Here is a 19,796-nt window from a genome sequence, read left to right as displayed (position 1 = left end):
CTTCCTTCCTTCCTTCCTTCCTTCCTTCCTTCCTTCCTTCCTTCCTTCCTTCCTTCTTTCCTTCCTCTAAAGGCACATGAGATGAAGGTTAGGCCTTTCAAAAGGGCTTTTCTAGCAACTGACTTGAATTTGGAGTCAGAGAACATGCAGTCAGTCAACTAACATATTTTTAAAGCACCTATTATGTGCCAGGCACTGCATTAAGCACTGGGGTTACAAAGAAAGGCAAAATGAACAAATGAAAAACTAAATGAGCAAAAAACTAATCCCTGCTCTCAAGTAGCTCACATTAGGAGAGACAGCATGGAAACAACCATGGACAAGGAAGATCCATACAGGATGAACTGAGGGAAGGCACCAAGATTAAGGACGACTGGGGAAAAGAAGATCCTGAACCAGTAGATATGGGTTCAAATTCTGGCCTTGTATCAAGAGGTCATTTGGACATTCACCCTTGGCCTTTGGTATAGGTATAGGCCTTTAGGGAAATAATTTCAGCTCTCTAGGTCTCAGCTTCCTCTTCTATAAAATGGTGGTGTTAGCTTAGATGATCCAAGGCCCCACCAGCTTCAAATCCTATGCTGTGGCAAAATCCTAATCATAGATTAATTAATGTGATACCAGTGCCAACCAGTATCCTGAAGTCAATGGATTTAGAGTGGGAAGGGACCCCAGAGACCTATTTAAACAGATGAGCAAACAGAGGTCCTGGACTGTTAAGTAATTTGTCCAAATTCACACATGTAATAAATAGCTGGCCTCAGACTCCAGATTCAGCTCTGTTTCCACCACTCTTCATTGTCTCTGAGTTTGAAGACCATTTTGTTTCATTTTGTTTTGTGTTTTCCTGCTCATTAGCTAGGTAATTTGGTGCAGCTCACTTAACCACTAGTCTTAGTTTTCTAATCTGTTAAATATTACAAGCCTTACACAATTGCTTCCCAGGGTTTTTGTGAGAATCAAATGAAATAATGTCTGAAAAATACTTTGAAAGGTGGCATGGCTCAGCTGGTTTTGAGGTGTGGAAGACCTAGATTCTTTGACAAATCCTGGCTGGGCAATTCTGGGTAAATCACCTGATTTGCCAGTCCTCCAAGCAACTTTCCAAGACCATAAATTGCAGAATAGGTGATGATCAGCATCGGTAGAGGGAATTATCTTATTGGCAGCTCCCTATACAAATTGAATTGCAGGTTAGGACTATCCACCCTCACCTCCATGCTTTGTAAGCCTTACTAAAGGGGAAGAAAAGCCCAACAGACTTAGAAAGTCCAGTCATTCTGAAATTAAAGCACATGGTAACTGAGATGTCCCTAATCTAGGCACTGATTGAGTATTGACCTCAGATGGTCAATACTATTTCTGAGTCTTGTTAATCCTGCTCCAATCCACCTAGTACCTGAGCCTGGCTCCCCAACATAGTTGCATTTGAAGAAGAACCCACCTGGGTCCTCCCTCTCTCAGTAATTCTCACCTAAACTCAGGTTCCTCCAAAGGTGTTGCTACTTTGGAGCCCTTCTACCAACTTGCACGATCAGATCTTCCCAGTGCCATCAATCTACCAAGCATGGGATCAAGGCCCTACCTTGCAACACTAAACAAAGGATCCTTTGTCCCCACACTTGCCTCTTTCACTAGATTAGATGGTCTGCTTGTATGTCCTGCAGTGTCTACCACTTTGCTTGGCACATAGGTTAAGTCAAGTCAACAAGCATTTATTAAGTGTCTGTTTTGTGCCAACCAGTGTGCTAAGCCTTGGAGATACAAAAAAAAAAAAAAGGCAAAACATAGTCCCTGCTCTCAAGGAGTTCACAGTATAATGGAAGAGACAATGTGAAAATTATATACAAGCAAGACATGCAGGGTAAATTGGAGGTAATCAGAGAGAGGAAAGTACTAGTATTAAGGGGAATTAGGAAAGGTGGGATTTTAATTGAATCTGAAAGGAAGCCGGGAGGGAGAGGGAAGGAGGGAGAGCATTCCAGACAAAGGGAACAGCCAGTGAAAATTCACAGAACTGGGAGATACAGTGCTTTGTTGGAAGAATAGAAAAGAAGCTAGTGGCATTGGATTTGCAGAGGATGTGTAAAAGGAGTAAGGTCTAAAAATAATGGAAGAGAAGGAAGGAGTCAGGTTGTAAAGGGCTTTAAAAGTCAAACAGGATTTTATATTTGATGCTAGAGGTAATAGGGAGCCACTGAAGTTTATTGAATGATGGGGTTTGGGGGAGGTAACATGGGCAGATCTGCACTCTGGGAAGATCACTTCGAAAACTGGATGGAGGATGAACTGAAATAGGTAGAGACTTGAGTTAGAGAGAGCTACCAGCAGGCTATTGCAATAGTCCAGGTGTGATATGATGAAGACCTTCGCCAGGGTGATGGCAATACCTGAGAGGGAAGGGGATATATACAAGAGATGTTCTGAAGGTAGAATCAGGACTTGGTGGCAGATTGGAGATGCGGTTGTAAGAGAGCAAGGAGCCGAAGATGATGCCTAGATCATGATCCTGGGGGACTGGGATGATGGTGGTGCCCTCAATAGCAATAGGGGGCTTAAGAAGAGAAAAAGTTTTGGAAAAGGCACTTCACAAACATTAACCAATGTAATATGATGGAAAGAGTGCTAGACTTGGAGTTGGGAGATCTGGGTTCAAATCTCATCTCTGATACTTACTGTTTTTTAAATGGATGTGTTTATTTACTTTTAGTTTACAACATTCAGTTTCACAGTCCCTTGAGTTTCAAATTTTCTCCCCCCTCCCTCTCCTCTCCCCTTCCCCCCATGGCAGCATGCACTCAAATATAGGATCTACAAATATCTTCACATTAATCATTAGTCAGGTTGTAAAGAAGGATTATAACTGATGGAATGATCAGTGTGAAAGAGGAAACAAAACCAAACAAGAAAAAGAAACACAGCAAGTAGTTTGTTTCAGTCTGCATTCAGACTCCGCATCTCTTTCTCTGAATGCGGTTAACTCTTTCGATCATGAGTCTTTTGGAGTTGTCTTATAATCTTGCATTGCTGAGAGGAGCCCAATCTATTGAAGTTGGTCATCATACATACGTCGTGTCTGTGATTGTGTACAGATTTCTCCTGGTTCTGCTCTTCTCGCTCAGTATCAGTTTATATAAGTCTCTCCAGGTTATTATGAAGTCCATCTGCTCCTCCTTTCTTATGGCACAGTAGTGTTCCATTACATTCATATACCACAACTTGTTCAGCCATTCCCCAATTGATGGACATCCCCTTGATTTCCAATTCTTTGCCACCACAAAAAGAGCCGCTATAAATATTTTTGTACATACAGATCCTCCTCCCACTTCCCTGATCTCTTTGGGATATAACCCTAGAAGTGATATTGCTAGGTCAAAGGGTATGCATTTATTTATAGCCTTTTGGGCATAGTTCCAGATTGCTCTCCAAAATGGTTGGATCAGTTCACAACTCCACCAACAATGCATTAGTGTTCCAATTTTTCCACATACTCTCCAGCATTTATCATTTTCCTGTCTTGTCCTCTTAGCCAATCTGGCTGGTGAGATGAGGTACCTCAGAGTTGTTTTGATTTGCATTTCTCTAATCACTAGTGATTTAGAACATTTTTTCATATGCTTATAGATATCTTTAATTTCATCTTCTGAGAACTGCCTGTTCATATCCATTGACCATTTCTGATACTTACTGTTGGAGAAATCCTGGGCAAGACCCAATTTCCCCTTCTATAAAACAGAGCTATATTGACAGATCATCGATTTAATGACCTGCTTTATAATTTCACAGGATTGTGGGGATAGTGCTTTGTAAACTTGAAAAACACTGTAGAGGTGAGTTATAGACTGAGAGAATCTGAAATATTAGTCAGAAAACATAGCAAGAGTCAGTCAGGTAAGGAGGAAGGGGAACGTCTCTGAACATTGAGCGTCTGGGGACCAGTGACCAAGAAAAAGACATGGAATGACAGAGTGACTTAGCAGATAAGAATGCTGGCCTTGGAATTTGGAAGATCTAAGTTCAAATCCTACTTCCAACATTTATTAGCTGTGTGACTATGAGCGACTCATACTTCTCTCAGCCTCAGTTTCCTCATCTACAAAATGAAAATAATAATAATACCTGTAGGACATTAAAGATTGTTGAGAGTCTCAAAGGAGAGTGTATACAAAATATTCTGAAAGCCTTAAGATGTAATACAAAATGTCACAGGATCACAGATGTAGGGCTGGAGAGGGCTTTGGGGGTGATCGAATTTGACTCTCTTATTTCACAGGTGAGGGAACTGATGCCCTAAGGGGTTAAGTGACTTGTCCAAAGTCACACAGATTGTAATGGAAGAGCCAGAATTTGAACCTAAGTCCTCTGGTTCCAAATGGAGCAGACTTTCTTCTATACCATGGCAAGTGAAAAGAAAAAAAGAACAGACTCCAAAGTCCTGTTAGCTGTCACTGTCCTTAATTCTGTGACTTCTTTAACTCTTGTATCTTTGCACCAATTGTCTCCCTGAGAGAGATGAGAGGCAGGATTAGCAACAGGATAAAATCAGAAAGGAGCAAATTCGATGATTTACCAACACCAACAAACTCAGGCAGGATTCCTTTCATACGGTTTTATTTCCACTCATATGGAAAATGTGAGAAGGGAAAAAAGCTCCACAGCGTTAACATGACCAAGAGTGGATACACGTACAATGGATAAGTACATGCACATGTTATATTTGTATACATACAGCATAGAGGCTTTTGTCTATGAAGATGTGGAGGTGAAAGGCATCCGAGAGAAAGCAATAGATGGGATTGGCTCTAAAGCCAGCTTACCTCTGAGACTATCCAGCTTGCTACTGCCATGGGGAACAAGGGTACAAACTGAGGAGGAAGAGGAGGAGAAAGAGGACGGTGCCATGAGGCTTATGTTTACGCTTCAAATCAATCAGCTCTGATTTGTATGGGACATATAGAGATCCCACCTTCCCTCCCCCTAGGGACCATGGGAGTAGTGCTTACCTGACCACCAAGTGAGAGGGACAGAGGTGACAAGTCATATGTAAGGAAAGGACCTTGACTTAGCCATAGAAGCCTGGCTGCTTATATCTCCAGTAAAATGCTGACTTTAAGCAGGAGTCTTAGAGGAACTAATTGGAACCAGAAGAGTAAATTACTTAATCTACTAATTAATTAATAGCCAGGGGAAGAGGTCTTCTGTAAAATGGCATCTGGATTCTACAAAGAGGACAGGAAATGGAGGTAAAATGAAGAGAAGAAAAGAAGATAGAGACATTGGAAACCTCTAGAAGGCAGGAATTAAGTTTTGAGAATTGTCTATAACTACCCTATTCCCTTGGGGTTCAGTTCAGTGTCACAAATACAGTGGCTGCTCTTTATGATAAATAGTTAATTGATTAAGGTTTATAGCCTATTCACAATACTAACTTCCACTTGTTTTCTGTGTGTGTGTGTATGTGTGTGATATAGGTGTATTCTATATGCACAACTCAATATTGACATGCTCTCCTCTGTGCTCTATCTCCCCCCATCACATTTGGGGTTTCACAGTACAGCCATAGTCTCTCCTTCATAACCCACCACCTCCTCTGCCTCTGCTCATTCCCACCCTGATGCCCAGGGTAGGGCTCTGTTGAAAGACAGAACTGGGGGTCAGAATGAGTGTCACCCAGGACAGACTATGGAATGATGGTGAAAGAGAGCAGGGCAGGAACATCACTGTGAAACACTTTCAACAAGTTGTATGGAGAGGAGCCTGATGCTGAATGCCTGTAGCTCCCACTACCATATTGTTAGACATCGGGTCTGTACTGCCTCCTCACTATGATGAGAAGCAGTAAAAACCAGGTGCTGGGATATACTCAATTCACCGTAAATTTAATCCATAAGCATTTATTAAGTACCTGCTATCTGCAGGGTTGAGAATATGGTAGGAAAGCAGAGGGCAGGATGGATTAAGAAGTATGGTTCCTTGATCCCACTTTGGTTAATCCCTATAATATCAAGCCCAAAAGAACAATACCAGCTAAAGGAATTGGGGATGTCCTGTGTTGACACTAGGAAGGAGGGCAGAGGTACAGCTCAAATCTACTATTATAGAAGTTTGCCTTCCTATCCTGAAAAAAATGTGGGTCGCTTACATCAAAGGCTACCAAGAAAATGTCTAAAAGTGGCAAAAGGGAGTGGGAAGGATGGGAAGTGTCTAATAGTGATGTGTACTGGACTGGAGTCTGGAGAACTAGTGTCTAGTCCCAGTTCTATCACCGACTACCTCAGGGAGGGCATTTAGTCCCTTAGTTTCCTCAACGACAACATGAGGGAAATGGACAAGGTGACCATTAAGGCCCCTTGCAGTTCTAACATTATATATGGTTCTAGAATTTTTAATCCCCAAGATCCTAGATTGTAGATCTAACCAAAGGAATATTTAAAATCTAGAGCCAAAGTAGATTCTAGAATGGGTAGATATAAGCACTATAAATTATTTAGTCCAACCTTACAGTTTTCCAGATAAGGAAATACACTTGGTTTGCACAACTATATCCCAGAGTATCTTCATTTCTTGTGTACGTGATTGTCGTTAATGGTCTTTGAAGAATCATGGAGAATAGAAGAAGTGACTGGAGATAATCAAATGTGCCAGTTTTCAAAAAGGAGGGGGGAAGAAAAGGTGGATGTTGAAAACCATAGACCAATAAATGCAGTGTCCAAGGCCTGGTAAAATTATAGCTCAGATTATTGAATGTATAGGTCTGTCAGCTGAGCTAGGTTTGGATTCACTAAGGACAAATCATTTCATTCTCTTTTTTATTTTTGACAGAATTACTAATTAGACTGGTAAATCAAGAGAAGATTGTGATGACAGTATATCTGGATTGCAGCAAGCCACTTGACAAATGTTCTAATGATATCCTCATAGACAAGACTGAGAAATATGTGGGCTCACTAAAGAACATTTAGGTGAATTTATAACTGACTGAAAGACCAGACCTAAAGAGTGTTGACTAATGGATTGATGTCAATATGGAAAGAAATCTTTTGTCTTGCTTGAAGGATCTGTCCTTGGTGCTGTTTGGTTCGACAAATTTACAAGGAAAAAGTCATAGATGACATACTTACCAAATTTGTTGAGGATATGAACAGGGAGGGAAAGCAAATGCATTGCATTTTTAAAAGCAGAGACATAAAGACCTCAAGACACTACAATGATAGATTAAATCTAACATGAAATTTAATAGAGAAAAATAGAAAGTCTTACATTTTTGTTACAAATGGGCTAGACATGACTATGTAGCAGCTCACGTGAGGATTTGGAGATTTAGTGAATGGAAATAAGAGTCAATGATGTATGGTAGCCAAAAAAATGAAATGGGACATTGGACTGCATCAAGAGAGGCATTACGTACAGAAGAAAGGAGGCGATAGCCCTTACTCTACTCTTTTCTTCATCAGATATCACTAGAAATAATACGTTCAGTTCTGAAGAGGTACACTCACAAACCATAATGTGTCCAGAGAAGGGTACCCAGGATGGTAGAAAGACTCAAAATGAAATCATATGAGAAAAGGTTGGAGAAATTAGGGATGTTTAGACTGAAGAAGAGAAGACAGGTTTGGGGGGGAGGAAGAATGGCAACTATTTTAAAATGTTTGAAGGACTCTTTTGTATAAGAGGGATTGGACTTCATTTTCTTGGTCTTAGAAGGAAGAACTAGGATCCCATGAATATCACAAGGAGGCAGAACAGCTCAAGAGAAGAAGGAATTTTAAGCAATTGGAGTGATCTGAAAAGAAAATGGATACTCAGTTCTTTGTTGACAGATGTATTCAAGCAAAGAGCAGATGGACATGGGATTCTAAAGAGGGGATTCATCTTTCATTAAGGTGTAACCCCACAATCAAGAATACAGAGCAGTTGAAGTATAGGATAAGGAAGTGAGTAGCTCCTGTCATTACTCCTAATTAGCCTCTTTTCTACTTTGAGACTGCCTGCAGGACTAGTATGTCCTAAAATGAAAAAACTTAGTACTATGTCTACAAAATGAATAGCTACACTATGTTAGTTGACAGGAGGGAGAGGATGAGCATTAGGTGAGATCTCAGTGGAAGAATAGTATAACTTGAAGATGAAGGGTTGATCTGGTATTTCTTGGATAGTTTCCCATATGTATTTGTGATTCATTCCTTCATGGAATCTTGTTTATCAGGATGTTTTTTCAAGCTGCTTGAAGGATAAAGTTGAGAATGATTCTTTTGTAATATCAATGACAGATGCAATCTTAACGACACCTTCTTGAGGTGTGCCGGCATCAGAGCTTATGGAATCTTGACACAGTGGCTGGACTGGAGGACCTTTCAGATCCTCTTCAACTCATGGATTTTATTAAAAAACAAAGCCTGGAGAGTTGAAATGACTTGCTTAAGGAATTTGGAATGGTAATTCTGCCACAGACATTACCTATGAGATCTTTCAGCGGAAAGGAAGTCTCTAAGGATAATAAAATGCAATTTCCCCCCTATCAAATGGAGGAAAAAGAATGGAAAAAGAAATAAATCTGAGTGAGCAATGCCATAAATATGAGAATAAGGGAAAGCTGGTAGTATTCAGTGTTGGGAGATTAAAAATATTCTAGAATAGAAATGATTTATCAAAGCGTGCATGAAACTCCATTGAAAGGGGGAGTTCAGGAGATGGTGGTGATGGTAAGATGGAGAAAAGGAGGGAGCCATACATAGAATAATATAAGCCCACTTGGAGCAATGTGACAAAGGGGAAAATAGTTTTGTACTAAAAGAGGTGGAACAAGGCCATCTAATAAAAAAAAAAAAACCTAGGAGAGATAGTGACCAGGAGAGAAGAATCTTCTCCAAAGGAAGGAAGACTGAAGTACTCTTATCAGTACCCCGGGTATGCCTTGGAGACCAGCCAAGGGCTGTAACCTGGGGGCCAGGCAAGAAGAAAAGAAAGAAAGTGGGAGGGAGAGGCCCATAGAATGGAACATGGTTATTAGGCAAGGGAAGAGGGAATAAATTATTGAGAAGGGGAATGGAAGCTTAGGACCTATCCCATTGAAAAATCAGTCATAAAAGGGGAAAGATGAGATTTTAAACTAGTTTCCTCCGGGTCCCAACTGGATTTTAATCATGGATTCCCAAAATAGATCCTTAAACAGATTGAAAAGTGGATCCCAAACTGGAGTCTCAGATCCCCAGCATGTGTTACAAGATCAGTGTTGGTAAAACAGAACCTATGCTGATCAGGTATCTCTGACCTGGAAGCCTCTGACAGAACCTGGCTCTAATGCTAGGGGTCATTTTTCTGTGATCCACTCTGACCACTTGTCACAGTCATAAGCAGGAAGAGTCAATGCTCAAAGATGTCCATGGCCTTCCAAGATGTGGATATCGTGGGAGACTGTGATATGTAACCTCCTTTGTCACTTTTAAGTCAGAGCTGGTTCCAGGTGAGGACCATTAAAAAAAAAAAAAGACATCACCAGCATTTATACTAACTGACCATGACAAAAAACAAGAGGCCAGGAAGTCCTAAGTCAAAGAAGGGAGCTCATAGCACTGACCTCCACTGACCACTAGGTGTCACTAATGCGTTTCATCTTAGACATGGAGGTGCATTTCCACATGATGGAAGAAGCTTCTGGAAGGTATCCAGTTGTCCCTCCCATTCTCTCTACTTTCTCTGCTACACTCTGAGTAGTAGAAATATTGGGTAGGTGGTGGAAGTCTCCAGCTGCTAATTTGACTAATTCAGAGCCACATAGACAGATACCAGATGATGAAGTTGGCATTGGTGAATGACCAAGCCCAATAATATGAGAATTGAGTGCCTTGAAGGCATTAGACATCTCCCTGTGGGTGGTCCAAGGAGATTTGGAGGCTCTGCTCTTCCACAAATGTCATTTCTATTCCTGCATTCTGCCTCACCCAACCCATTCTCTGTAGATACTTCATAATTCCCTCCTCCCACCTTCCCCTCTACTCACTGCTCTTTCTTTGCTCCTACAGTCTTGAAGATGTGAGAGGATATACATACGGGAGGAAGGGGGAAGCTTCTAGCCTAGAGTTCTCAGAAAGTGCAAATAGACCCTCAGCTGACGTCATCATGAGACTATCTATCCATTTCAAAAGCTAATCAAGAAGGTATGAGGATGCCTGAGATTGACCCTTGCTAGAATGCCAGATCTACTTCTTTCTAGAAGACATTCTTGGTAATTCCTTGACACTCTTTCTATTAAACAAGAGGCTGTGACAATGGGGCAAAGATCTTCCCATTTTAGGCTTAATGCCAATGGGGAATAGAAGAAGAAACAGCTGTGGATATAGAAACCCTGCATAATCCTGGGAGAAGAAAGCAGTAGAATAGATAATGACAAAGATTTCTTTTCTCTCCTGGGCTAGAACTGCCAAAAGGGCAACTACAAAAGGTGTTTTCTAGACCTCTTTGGGAAGACATATCTCCTTTCCTAGGTCAAGGCCTTTGAGACCTGTTTGAGAAGAGAAAGAGACATCTTCTCTCCTAGATCAAGGTCAATAATCTAGATGCCATTTCATGAACCAGACCATTATTGGAATGGTAAAGTGGGGAGAGAGTAAGTAAGGGTGAAACCGAGAAAGAAGGAGGTTGGAAAGGCACATATAATTTGACACTTCCAGGTGGGTGAAGGGGCTCCTAAAAAAGGAGACTACATCTGGCAAGAAGTTTGGGGTGGGTGTTTATATGTAGGAGAGACAGTTCTTTGAACCTTGTGGGTCAACAGTAAGTTCTTAGACTTTATACTCTCACATGAGAGAAGGGAAGTCCAGTAAGGGGTGTGGAACTGTCCTCCTCCTTTCCTTAGGGAACCCTACATGGGTGGAGAAAGGGAAAGATCAGAGAAGGTAGAAAAGGCCATAGAGCAAGTCAGGAAGTGGAGACACGGGCCACCCCTGACCGAGAGGTGTTCAAGTGTCTTCTTGTATGTCCAGTAGGCATCAAGGTGAGAGTTAGATGATCACAGACTGCAGGAGCCGGAAACACATCATCAGGTCCAGTGGGATAGGTGGCTTCAGCTGGTTCCCATCAAGCCGCAGGTAGCGGAGGTGTGGCACATTTTCCAAGTCTGAGGAGAAGTCATGGAATGCAACCAGGTTGTTGGGGCAGATCTGGGTCCCATTGATTTCTATGAAGAAAGAAAGAGAAAGGAGAAAAGGATAAGGCAATGGAAGAAGGTAGTAGACATGGGTTGGAACTGGGATGGGGAAGAAATTCCAGCAGGGACACAGCTGTAATCAGGATTTCTGGGTGACTTGAAGGTGGGGGTGGGGGTCTGATGTTTCCTGGGTAGCTTTCCTTGGGTGTGTGTGCTTGTGGTCCCCATTATGCATGTCCCTGGTGAAGTGTCATGAATGTGCTGTCTGCTGCCTGAGAGCTAAAGTTAGGAAATGATGACTCTGTATTACAGTGTTCTCTCTGACCCTGGGTGGCTAGGGGAAATAGTCTAAGAATAGCTATTCCTCCATATGCTGCAGGGTTCTGTACGCTGGCTCCCCGGCACATATTTCTAGCAGCCTGTGATGTCTGGTTTCCCTCCCTTACACAACACTGAATATCCACCTGCCTCCCAGCTCCTCTCTGCTCAACAAATCTGCACCTGGTCTAAGTCTGATTGGAAATGGCTGTGCATCTGGAGATACTGTCTCCTTTCACCATCCTGACTTCTGGCCAGAGAATATTAGGGCTAGATGCTCTGAATGTAAACACACCTTGCTGCTAGCGATATGTTTTCTTCATTTCACTGATTTAATCTGGACTAGAGATAACTAAATATAATAATGGGAAGAAAAGATTCTAGTTCTGACCACTATTTGTTAGCAGGATGACCTTGCCAAGTTACTTATCTACTCTCAGCCTCAGTTTTTTCATCTATAGAATGGGAGTGCTAGACATTGCTAGATAGGAAAATCTGACTTACCTATTCACAAGATTTCGGTGACATTTAATCAAACAACAAACATTTGTTAACAACCGGCTAAATATGAGTCTGTGCCAGATGCCAAGGATACAAAGACGAAATTAAAACAGTTCTTGGCGATTTTTGTCAAGGGACCTAGGGAGATGGTATGTATAAAAATATCTGAAAATCATACAGTGCCATACAAAAGAATACTATTTCACAGCACTTTAACATTTATAAAACACTTTCCTCACAACAGCCTTATGAAGCATGTATTTTTATCTCCTTTGTTAAGTAGGATACTGAAACTTAATTGCCCATACTTTCATACATAGTAAAAGTCAGAGCTGATTTGAACCCAGAGCTCCTGACCCCCAAGTCCAGGACTCTTTCCATTAACTACTTATTATATATATAGTATAGATACATAATATATATACTCGTTATCTTAAATATTACTGAGAATGTAATTTTTACATTGAATCTAATCTGACAGGGTCTCGACCTCTGACACAAACACAGACAGCTAAGAGAACAGGGCAGTGCTTGGTAGGGATGGTTCCAGTCACAACTGTTATTGACTTTATCATCTTCGCTCAGTGGTTGTTCTCTCTGCTGAAGCCTGGAGGAAGTCTACAGCACAGTCTGGAACACAAGACTTCTTCAGTGACACATGTCACACAAGGAAAGCCACTTAGATCAAGCAGATCTCCCCTGAGTCATTCTGATCTACCCCCCAAAAAAATCTCACTGGACTCTTACTCTTCTTCCTTCCAACACACATGATTTTGTAATGGATGGATAAAGGGGCCATTTAAATATCAACCTTATTCTATATATTATATTTATTTATACATTACAGTTACATATATTATATTAATAAAATAAATTATTTTAATTTAGTATTATTGGGTGTTAATTTATTAATAAATTAGCAAAATATATTACATTTATATATTATATTATCTCCTTATTTTCTATATTACCTATAGTTATCCTTAGAGTAAGTAAAAAGTTAGTGCTCACGTCAGAGCTATTAGCAGCAGCTGCTGTCTTCCTGTCCCCATATATCAGCTGTCCTTCCTTTCTGGTTGTAGTAACAGAGCATACCTCTAAGGCCCATCCCCTTTTATTCTCCTATTTGAGGGGGGAGGTGGCCTTCCCTACCATACTAGGCAATTGCTGGACTATACTGCCTCAATCTGGGCTAGTTACTTTGCATGTGGTCTGCCTCGGTATACCCTTAACTGGTGATTTTTATCTCCTCCTTTTTTGGGGAAGGGGTGGGGTGACTTCTTGCTGAAGAAGCGGGTACTTCTCCTAATGACTGGGCAGTCCTAAGGACAATTCAAATCATCCTCTTTACCCACTTTATATCTTCAAATTCTGCCAACAGGAATGAATATCTTTCCTTTTAGTAGTCCCTCCATTCAGTAATTGTTTTATTCCCTGATCCCTCCTTTCTTTCTAAGTGCTAAAGACTTCTTGGTCCAACCTGCAGACAGTCAAGATAATGCTGGTCCCCTCTATCCTCCCTGGGAGTTTCCTTTATCCTTTGGATCCATGTAGCACACTACCTTATGGAATTGGATTCTTATCAATCTGGTGGAGTTCTGGGGGTAAGATGTATACTCCCATTGAAGTAAACCCAGTCTAGAAGAGGTGCATTTCTGTGGTCTCTAGTCTTAGGTGCCCTCAGGCCAGATGACAATAACACCATACTAAAAATATGAGTTATAGCAGGCTCAGTAGAGTCACACTCAGAAGTACTGAAATCTCTGTTCCACCTGTAAGACTAATCCCAACTCTTTCATACTTTCCCTAAGATTCCCTTCTGTTGGTCCTAACCCTGGGTCTGACAGCAGTACAAAGGTAGGTGACTGGGGACATTGCCACTGAAAGACAGGTCATACTGACCCTGGTATCACTAATCCTAAAGAGCCTGGGATTGGCAGGTGGCCCTCAACTACATGGGCTCTGGATTCTCTTGCTTGTTCATCCCTGTCTCCTTCTGCCTACTCTGATTGATTCAGAGCTTGCTTCCTCTCCCATTCATTCACCTGCATGAGTGTCATGCCCGTGCATCAGACCCATCAGGTTATCTGCAGTGGGGTACCTTGACAGTTTTAGAGATCTCCATTTAACTCCTTCTAAAGATCTCTCTCTCGGCACTGCAACTGATAGAGTAAGCAATAGTTTCCTTTGCTGTCAACAACTACAACTCTTAGAGTCACTGCTACTGCTTCTAGTCACCAATGAGACCTTTTATGGAAACTCCTCATACAGAGAAGTTTATATCTTACTCTAGAGACACTAAGTGGCCACTTAAGTTTTTTAATCATGGCAGTGACATGGTCAGATCTGTGCTTTTGGAGTATTAATTTTGTAGCTGTGTGGAGGATGGATTAGAAGGGGAGAGGCCAAAGGTAAGGAGATCAATTAAGAGGCGATTTCTATAGTCCAGACAAGAAGTGATACAGTGCTGATTCTTAGGAACCACTGATGACATGGGCAACAGTCTTGGATTCCAACATGTGCCTCACAGTGAATCTGCAGCACCCTGCTTCTTATGAGGCTTTCCAAATGTAAACAAGGATTAAAGCATTACACATACAGACCGTATGCAGAGTAAATATACTACGTTTGGAGGAGGAGGGGAGAGCAGTCATAATTATAGAGATGAGGAAAGTTCTCCTGTGGGGGGAGCTGTGCTTTGAAGGAAGCTGGGGATTGCTAGAAGTGGAGAGAGGGCTGGGTCTGGAGTCAGGAAGACCTGAGTTCAAATCAGACCTCAGACACTTACTAGCTGTGTGACCCTGGGTAAGTCACTTAACCTTTTTGCCTCAGTTTCTTCATCTGTAAAAAGAGTTGGGGAAGGAAATGGCAAACCACTATATATCTTTGCCAAGAAAACCCCAAATGGGTTGAAGAAGAGGACCGAACAACAGCAAAACGGAACTCTCTGTCCAAAGTAGTCTTGCTCTGCCAACACAACCTCTTCCAGTTTCCCAGATGCATATCACAGTGCCTGTTCTAATGGAAGAACTTGAATCCAAGTCTATCCAATCAGATGACAATGCCCAGACAAAGTCAATATCTCTGCCCCATTGTCCCAGCAGTGTAGGTGGAGATACAATCATAGGCTTGGTTTCAATGGAGTCATTGCTGAAGGAAAGCTTGGGAGGGTCTGTGAGTGTAACCTGTGTGGGGTGTGAACATAGACTACAATCCTATCAGCTACCACCTATCTGTTACAATCATTCCCCCAAGCTTTGCATTGTTGAGAAAGGGGGACAGAATAAGCATTTATTAAGCACCTACAATGAGCTAGGTTAGGCACTGGGCTAAGTGCTTTACAAATATTACCTTATTTGGTCCTCACAATAGCCCTGAGATGGGTGCTATTATCATCTCCATTGTACAGATGGGGAAACTGAGGGAGACCGAGGCTAAGTCATTTGCACAGGATTGTACAGTGAGGAAGCATCTGAGACTGAATTCAAACTCAGGTCTCCCTGACTTCCGGGCCAGTCCTCTTTCCACTGCACCACCTAGCTGCCTCAAGACTAAGTGATGCTGTCGTGGATGTAACTATCGCTGACCTTATGACACAGTCACAATCATAGGATCCTTTGGTGTTCTCTGGGCTTTGGACTTCAGGAAACTTAGAGTATAATCCAGTGGATGGACTTCCTTGAGGGACACAAGGAAAGCCACCTAGGAAAGAGCAGACCCCAAGGGTCTCCCAGTCTGGCCCAGAACTGGATCCATCTGCCCTCCTGGCTCAGAGCATTGGCTCTGGGATGGTAGTATAATGGGCCAGCTGAATAGCAACACGAAGACTCTTTCTGTCCTGGTTTTCACATGCTACCTCGATACAACCTTGAATTAGGAAAGGGCCTTGATGCCCTTGGCAGGACTGAGTTGTTGCTTTCTATTCAGTTCAACAAGCATTAACGGAGTGCCTACGACGGGGGGAGGCACCATGCTACTTGTGCTGGGAGCACAGAGACAGGAACAAAATAGTCCCTGCTGTCAAGCTGCTTGCATTTCACTGGGAGAAAAGCAACACATGATGCAACAAGAAAGAAATATATGATACCAAAGTATCACACAAAATGTATAGAGCCAATACAATGCATTTGGAGGGGAGGGTGGAAGATCAGTAATAATTAGGGAGATGAGGAAAGACATCCTGTAGGGGCTAGCACCCAAGCTGTGAAACTAGGGGTTCTATGAGGCAGAAGTAAAGAGGGACAGCATTCCAGGCAGGGCAAAGCCTATGCAAAAATGCAGAAGTAGGAGATGGGATATGTGTATGAGGGATGGAAAGCAAGCCAGCTTGGCCACAAGGTAAAGTACATGAAGAGAAGTAAATGAGATCAGTCTGGAAAGACAGGTTGGAGTCATATTGACTTTAAATATACATCCCCATTACAGTAAGAGGTCACTAAACTTAGGAATATTAATTTTGTAGCGAGAGGGAAGAAGGGATGAAAAAGGAGAGAGACTGAAGGGAGGGAAATCAATTAAGAGGCTATTATTTATATTTAATTTTGTTTAATTTAATTAATAATTAATATATTAATTTAATAATATAATTATAATTATAAATAAATTATATTCATATAATTATAAGAGGCTATTAATAGTGGGTACTGTGATCAAGTGAGTTGTTTGTAGAAAACAACAACCACAAAAATGCTAAGTACAGTACCTGACAAATAGTAGGCACTACATAAATGCTTATTGCTTCTCCATTCTAGTTCAGTTAAACTGGCCTAAATGTTCTTCCCCAAATACAACATCCCAGGCCCCATCTCAGCACCTTTATACAGACTGTGTCCTGGGGCATGGAATGCCCTCTACTCACCTCTGCTTCTGGGAACTGAATTCTGCTTCTTAATCTCCCATTAAAGTCATTTTGCTGCCTCCTATGTGAAGCCTCTCTCGATCCCCCAAGTTGCTAGCATCCCCCCCATTACTTTGTATTAACTTTATATTGGTAGCACAGGTGGATTGACCACACAGTCTTATGAAGGTCAGTTTTTGAAGTATGGGCAGATGTGCCTTGCCTTATTCCAGTCCTTGAACCATGGGCAGATATTCTCTGGTTTCAGTGTAAGCAACCATGTAGAAACTTTGGTAAGCCTAATTGCCATGAATGACTAAGGGGTTGGTACTGGGTGATGCTGACTGTGGAGCCAGTAGAAGAGATAACTCAGGAGGGACTCAGACAGAAGTGAATGTGCACATAAAATGTATAAACCACTGACCCACCAGTCTCTTGATTTCTTGGTGGCTTGGTACAAGGAGAACAGTTTTGAGCTGGTGGGTGAGGGAAGGAGGGAATGTCCTATCTTCCACGTGGTTCTGATGTATCTGTGAAGACACAGTGTCTCTGTTTCTTTTGTGGTTATTTCCTATCTTAGGTGTACGAGTATTTTGAGATGGGAGTGACTGGATGACCTGGTGAGTTTGGAAGACCCAGAGGTGCCATAAAAGATCCCGCTGGTGACTACAGGCAACTGCAGTGGCTACCAGAGTTGTAGTTGTTGACAACAAAATTAAAAAAAAAAACAAAGTGACTACTTTGTGTTAGTCACTATGGATACCAATGGATATCTCCATCAGCAGACAGCCAGTAAAAAGTGACAGCTTCAGCATTATGCCTCCTTGAAATGACAGAAAATGCTGGCTATGGACTCTAGAAAGGCATTGATCCTCAAAGCCAAGGAGATAACTGCATTAAAGAGAAATCCATAAGAACACAAATGGAAAAAAAAGGACTTCCAGTGTCAGCACTTGTGAGATGTGTTCCCTTCACATGGAACTCACTACCCTTGTACTTAAGTTTGAACCCACTTTCCCAGGTTCCTTGTGAGTGCTAGGAGAAACCAGAAACTTATGAGAGAATGTTTTTGCACCAATTCTTGCTATTTTTGTTGTTCAATTGTTTTCAGTCATGTAGACTCTCCATGACCCCATTTGGGATTTTTTTTTGGCAAAGATACTGGAGTGGTTTGGCTTTTCCTTCTCTAGCTCATCTTACAGATGAGGAAACTGAGGCAAACAAAGTTAACTGATTTGTTCAGGGTCACAGAGCTAGTAAGTATCTGAGGTCAGATTTGAACTCAGAAATCTGAGTTTTCCTGACTTCATAACCAGAACTGTATCCACTGACACCTAGTTGTTCCCTTCTTGCTATACTTTCTCTATAAATCCCTTTTCCAAAAGTTAATGGAGTTCAACTAGCAGACTGACAATGGAATTGACAAAAAATCATGCTGGTGAGGGCTCAAAAACTTTGGTGTTTGAAGTCACAGCACCTCAGAGGTACCCCTAGGATGCTGAGAGAAGTGATCTGCTGCTTTCTGGGGACTATGACTATTAATATTCTGTTGGCGAAGTGACCCCAGAGAGGATACTGCATACATATTCTATATTTATTATATGTATGTGTGCTATTGTCTCTCAATAGAATGTAAGTTCCTTGAGGGCAGGGACTTTTTCTAATTTTTTTTTCTTTGTATCAATAGTGACTAGCACAAACTAGTCACACTGTTTTTTTTTTCTTTACCCTTTGTCATCCTTGGAGAGGCAGCTGTAGTTTAGTGAGGTACCTGTGGTGTAGTGAAAAGAGCACTGAACTTGGAGTTGGAAGACATTGGTCTCAAACTCCAGGCTGGCCAACTACTACCTGTCACTTTGGTCAAGTCATGTTAACTCCTCTGACTCTCAGTTACCTCCACAGTAAAACAGGGATGGTAGCTCTTGAGCTATCTAGCTCAGCAGGGTGTCATAAGGCAACACTGTGAACCTTAAAACAACCATACAAATGTGAGCTGTCCTCGAACTACTGGTATAGAATCAGAGACTCTGGACAAACATCTAGGCCAACCTGTGCCTGAACAAGAATCTCTACAACTAACAGCAGTAAGAAGTAGTCCAGCCATAGGAGGGGAGAGCTCACTGTCTCCCAAAGAAGCCACCTCCACTTTTAGGCAGCTCTAATTGTTGAGTTTTTTTTTCTTGATATCCAGTCTAGATTTGTTTCCTTGCACCTTCTACCCATAGTGCTCCTATTTCTGCCCTCTACATCATGCAGAGCAAGGATAATCTATCTTTCGCCTGACAGCCCTGCACACACTTGAAGACAGCTATTCTCCCTGGCTCAAATCTTTGCATCTCCAAGGCAAAACATTCCTTAGTTTCTCCAACCAATTAGCATATGACATGATCTCAAGGTCCTTTACCATCCTGATTGCCTTTTTTGGATATTCTCCATATTATCAATGTGGTTTCTAAAACGTGGTGTCCAGACTGAACACAACACTCAAGATATTGTCTAAGAATAAGCATGAAAGCACTATCACCTCCCTAGTCTTGGACACTGTGTCTCTCTTAATGCCATCCAGGATCACATTACTATTTTTTGTCTTCCATATCACATTGCTGATTTATATGGAACTTGCAGGCTCTTATCCTCCAATTTGTGCTTAAAAAGTAAATCTCTCTCTTCTCTCTCTCTCTCCTCTGTCTCTGTCTCTCTCTCTTTCTCCTCTCCCTTTCCCTTCCTCCCTCTCTCCTCCTCCTTTTCTCTTCTCTCTATCCCTCTCTTCTCTCCTCTTCTGTCCCTTTCCTTTTCCCTCTCTACATCTTTCCTACTCCTTTTCTCTTCTCTCTCTTGCTCTCTCTTCTCTCCTATTCTCTCTATCTGTCTCTTCTTTCTCTCTCCCTCCCTCTCTTTCTCCTCCTCCTTTTCTCTATCTTTGTCTTCCTCTTCCTATTCTTTCTCTTCTTCTTCTTCTTCTTCTTCTTCTTCTTCTTCTTCTTCTTCTTC

The 19,796-nt window shown here is 41.8% G+C and overlaps 1 protein-coding gene across 2 annotated transcripts in view; it reads right to left on the bottom strand.

The window, feature by feature from the left end:
• Window positions 1–4,594: 4,594 nt before the first annotated feature.
• The window catches only part of PRELP (proline and arginine rich end leucine rich repeat protein), a 31,104-nt gene continuing 15,902 nt past the window's right edge, over window positions 4,595–19,796 (bottom strand). For both annotated transcript variants that reach the window (XM_069074617.1, XM_069074616.1), the window contains one exon: window positions 4,595–11,179. In XM_069074617.1, coding sequence (XP_068930718.1) covers window positions 11,004–11,179 — 176 coding nt within the window. In that variant the 3' untranslated portion in view covers window positions 4,595–11,003. The remainder of the gene's footprint in view (window positions 11,180–19,796) is intronic.

Source organism: Petaurus breviceps, unplaced genomic scaffold (assembly GCF_028583685.1).
Source record: "Petaurus breviceps papuanus isolate PSGF00001 unplaced genomic scaffold, PetGlider_PUasm1.0 90895, whole genome shotgun sequence".
Lineage (NCBI taxonomy): Eukaryota > Metazoa > Chordata > Mammalia > Diprotodontia > Petauridae > Petaurus > Petaurus breviceps.
This window is presented reverse-complemented; position numbering and strand designations above follow the sequence as displayed.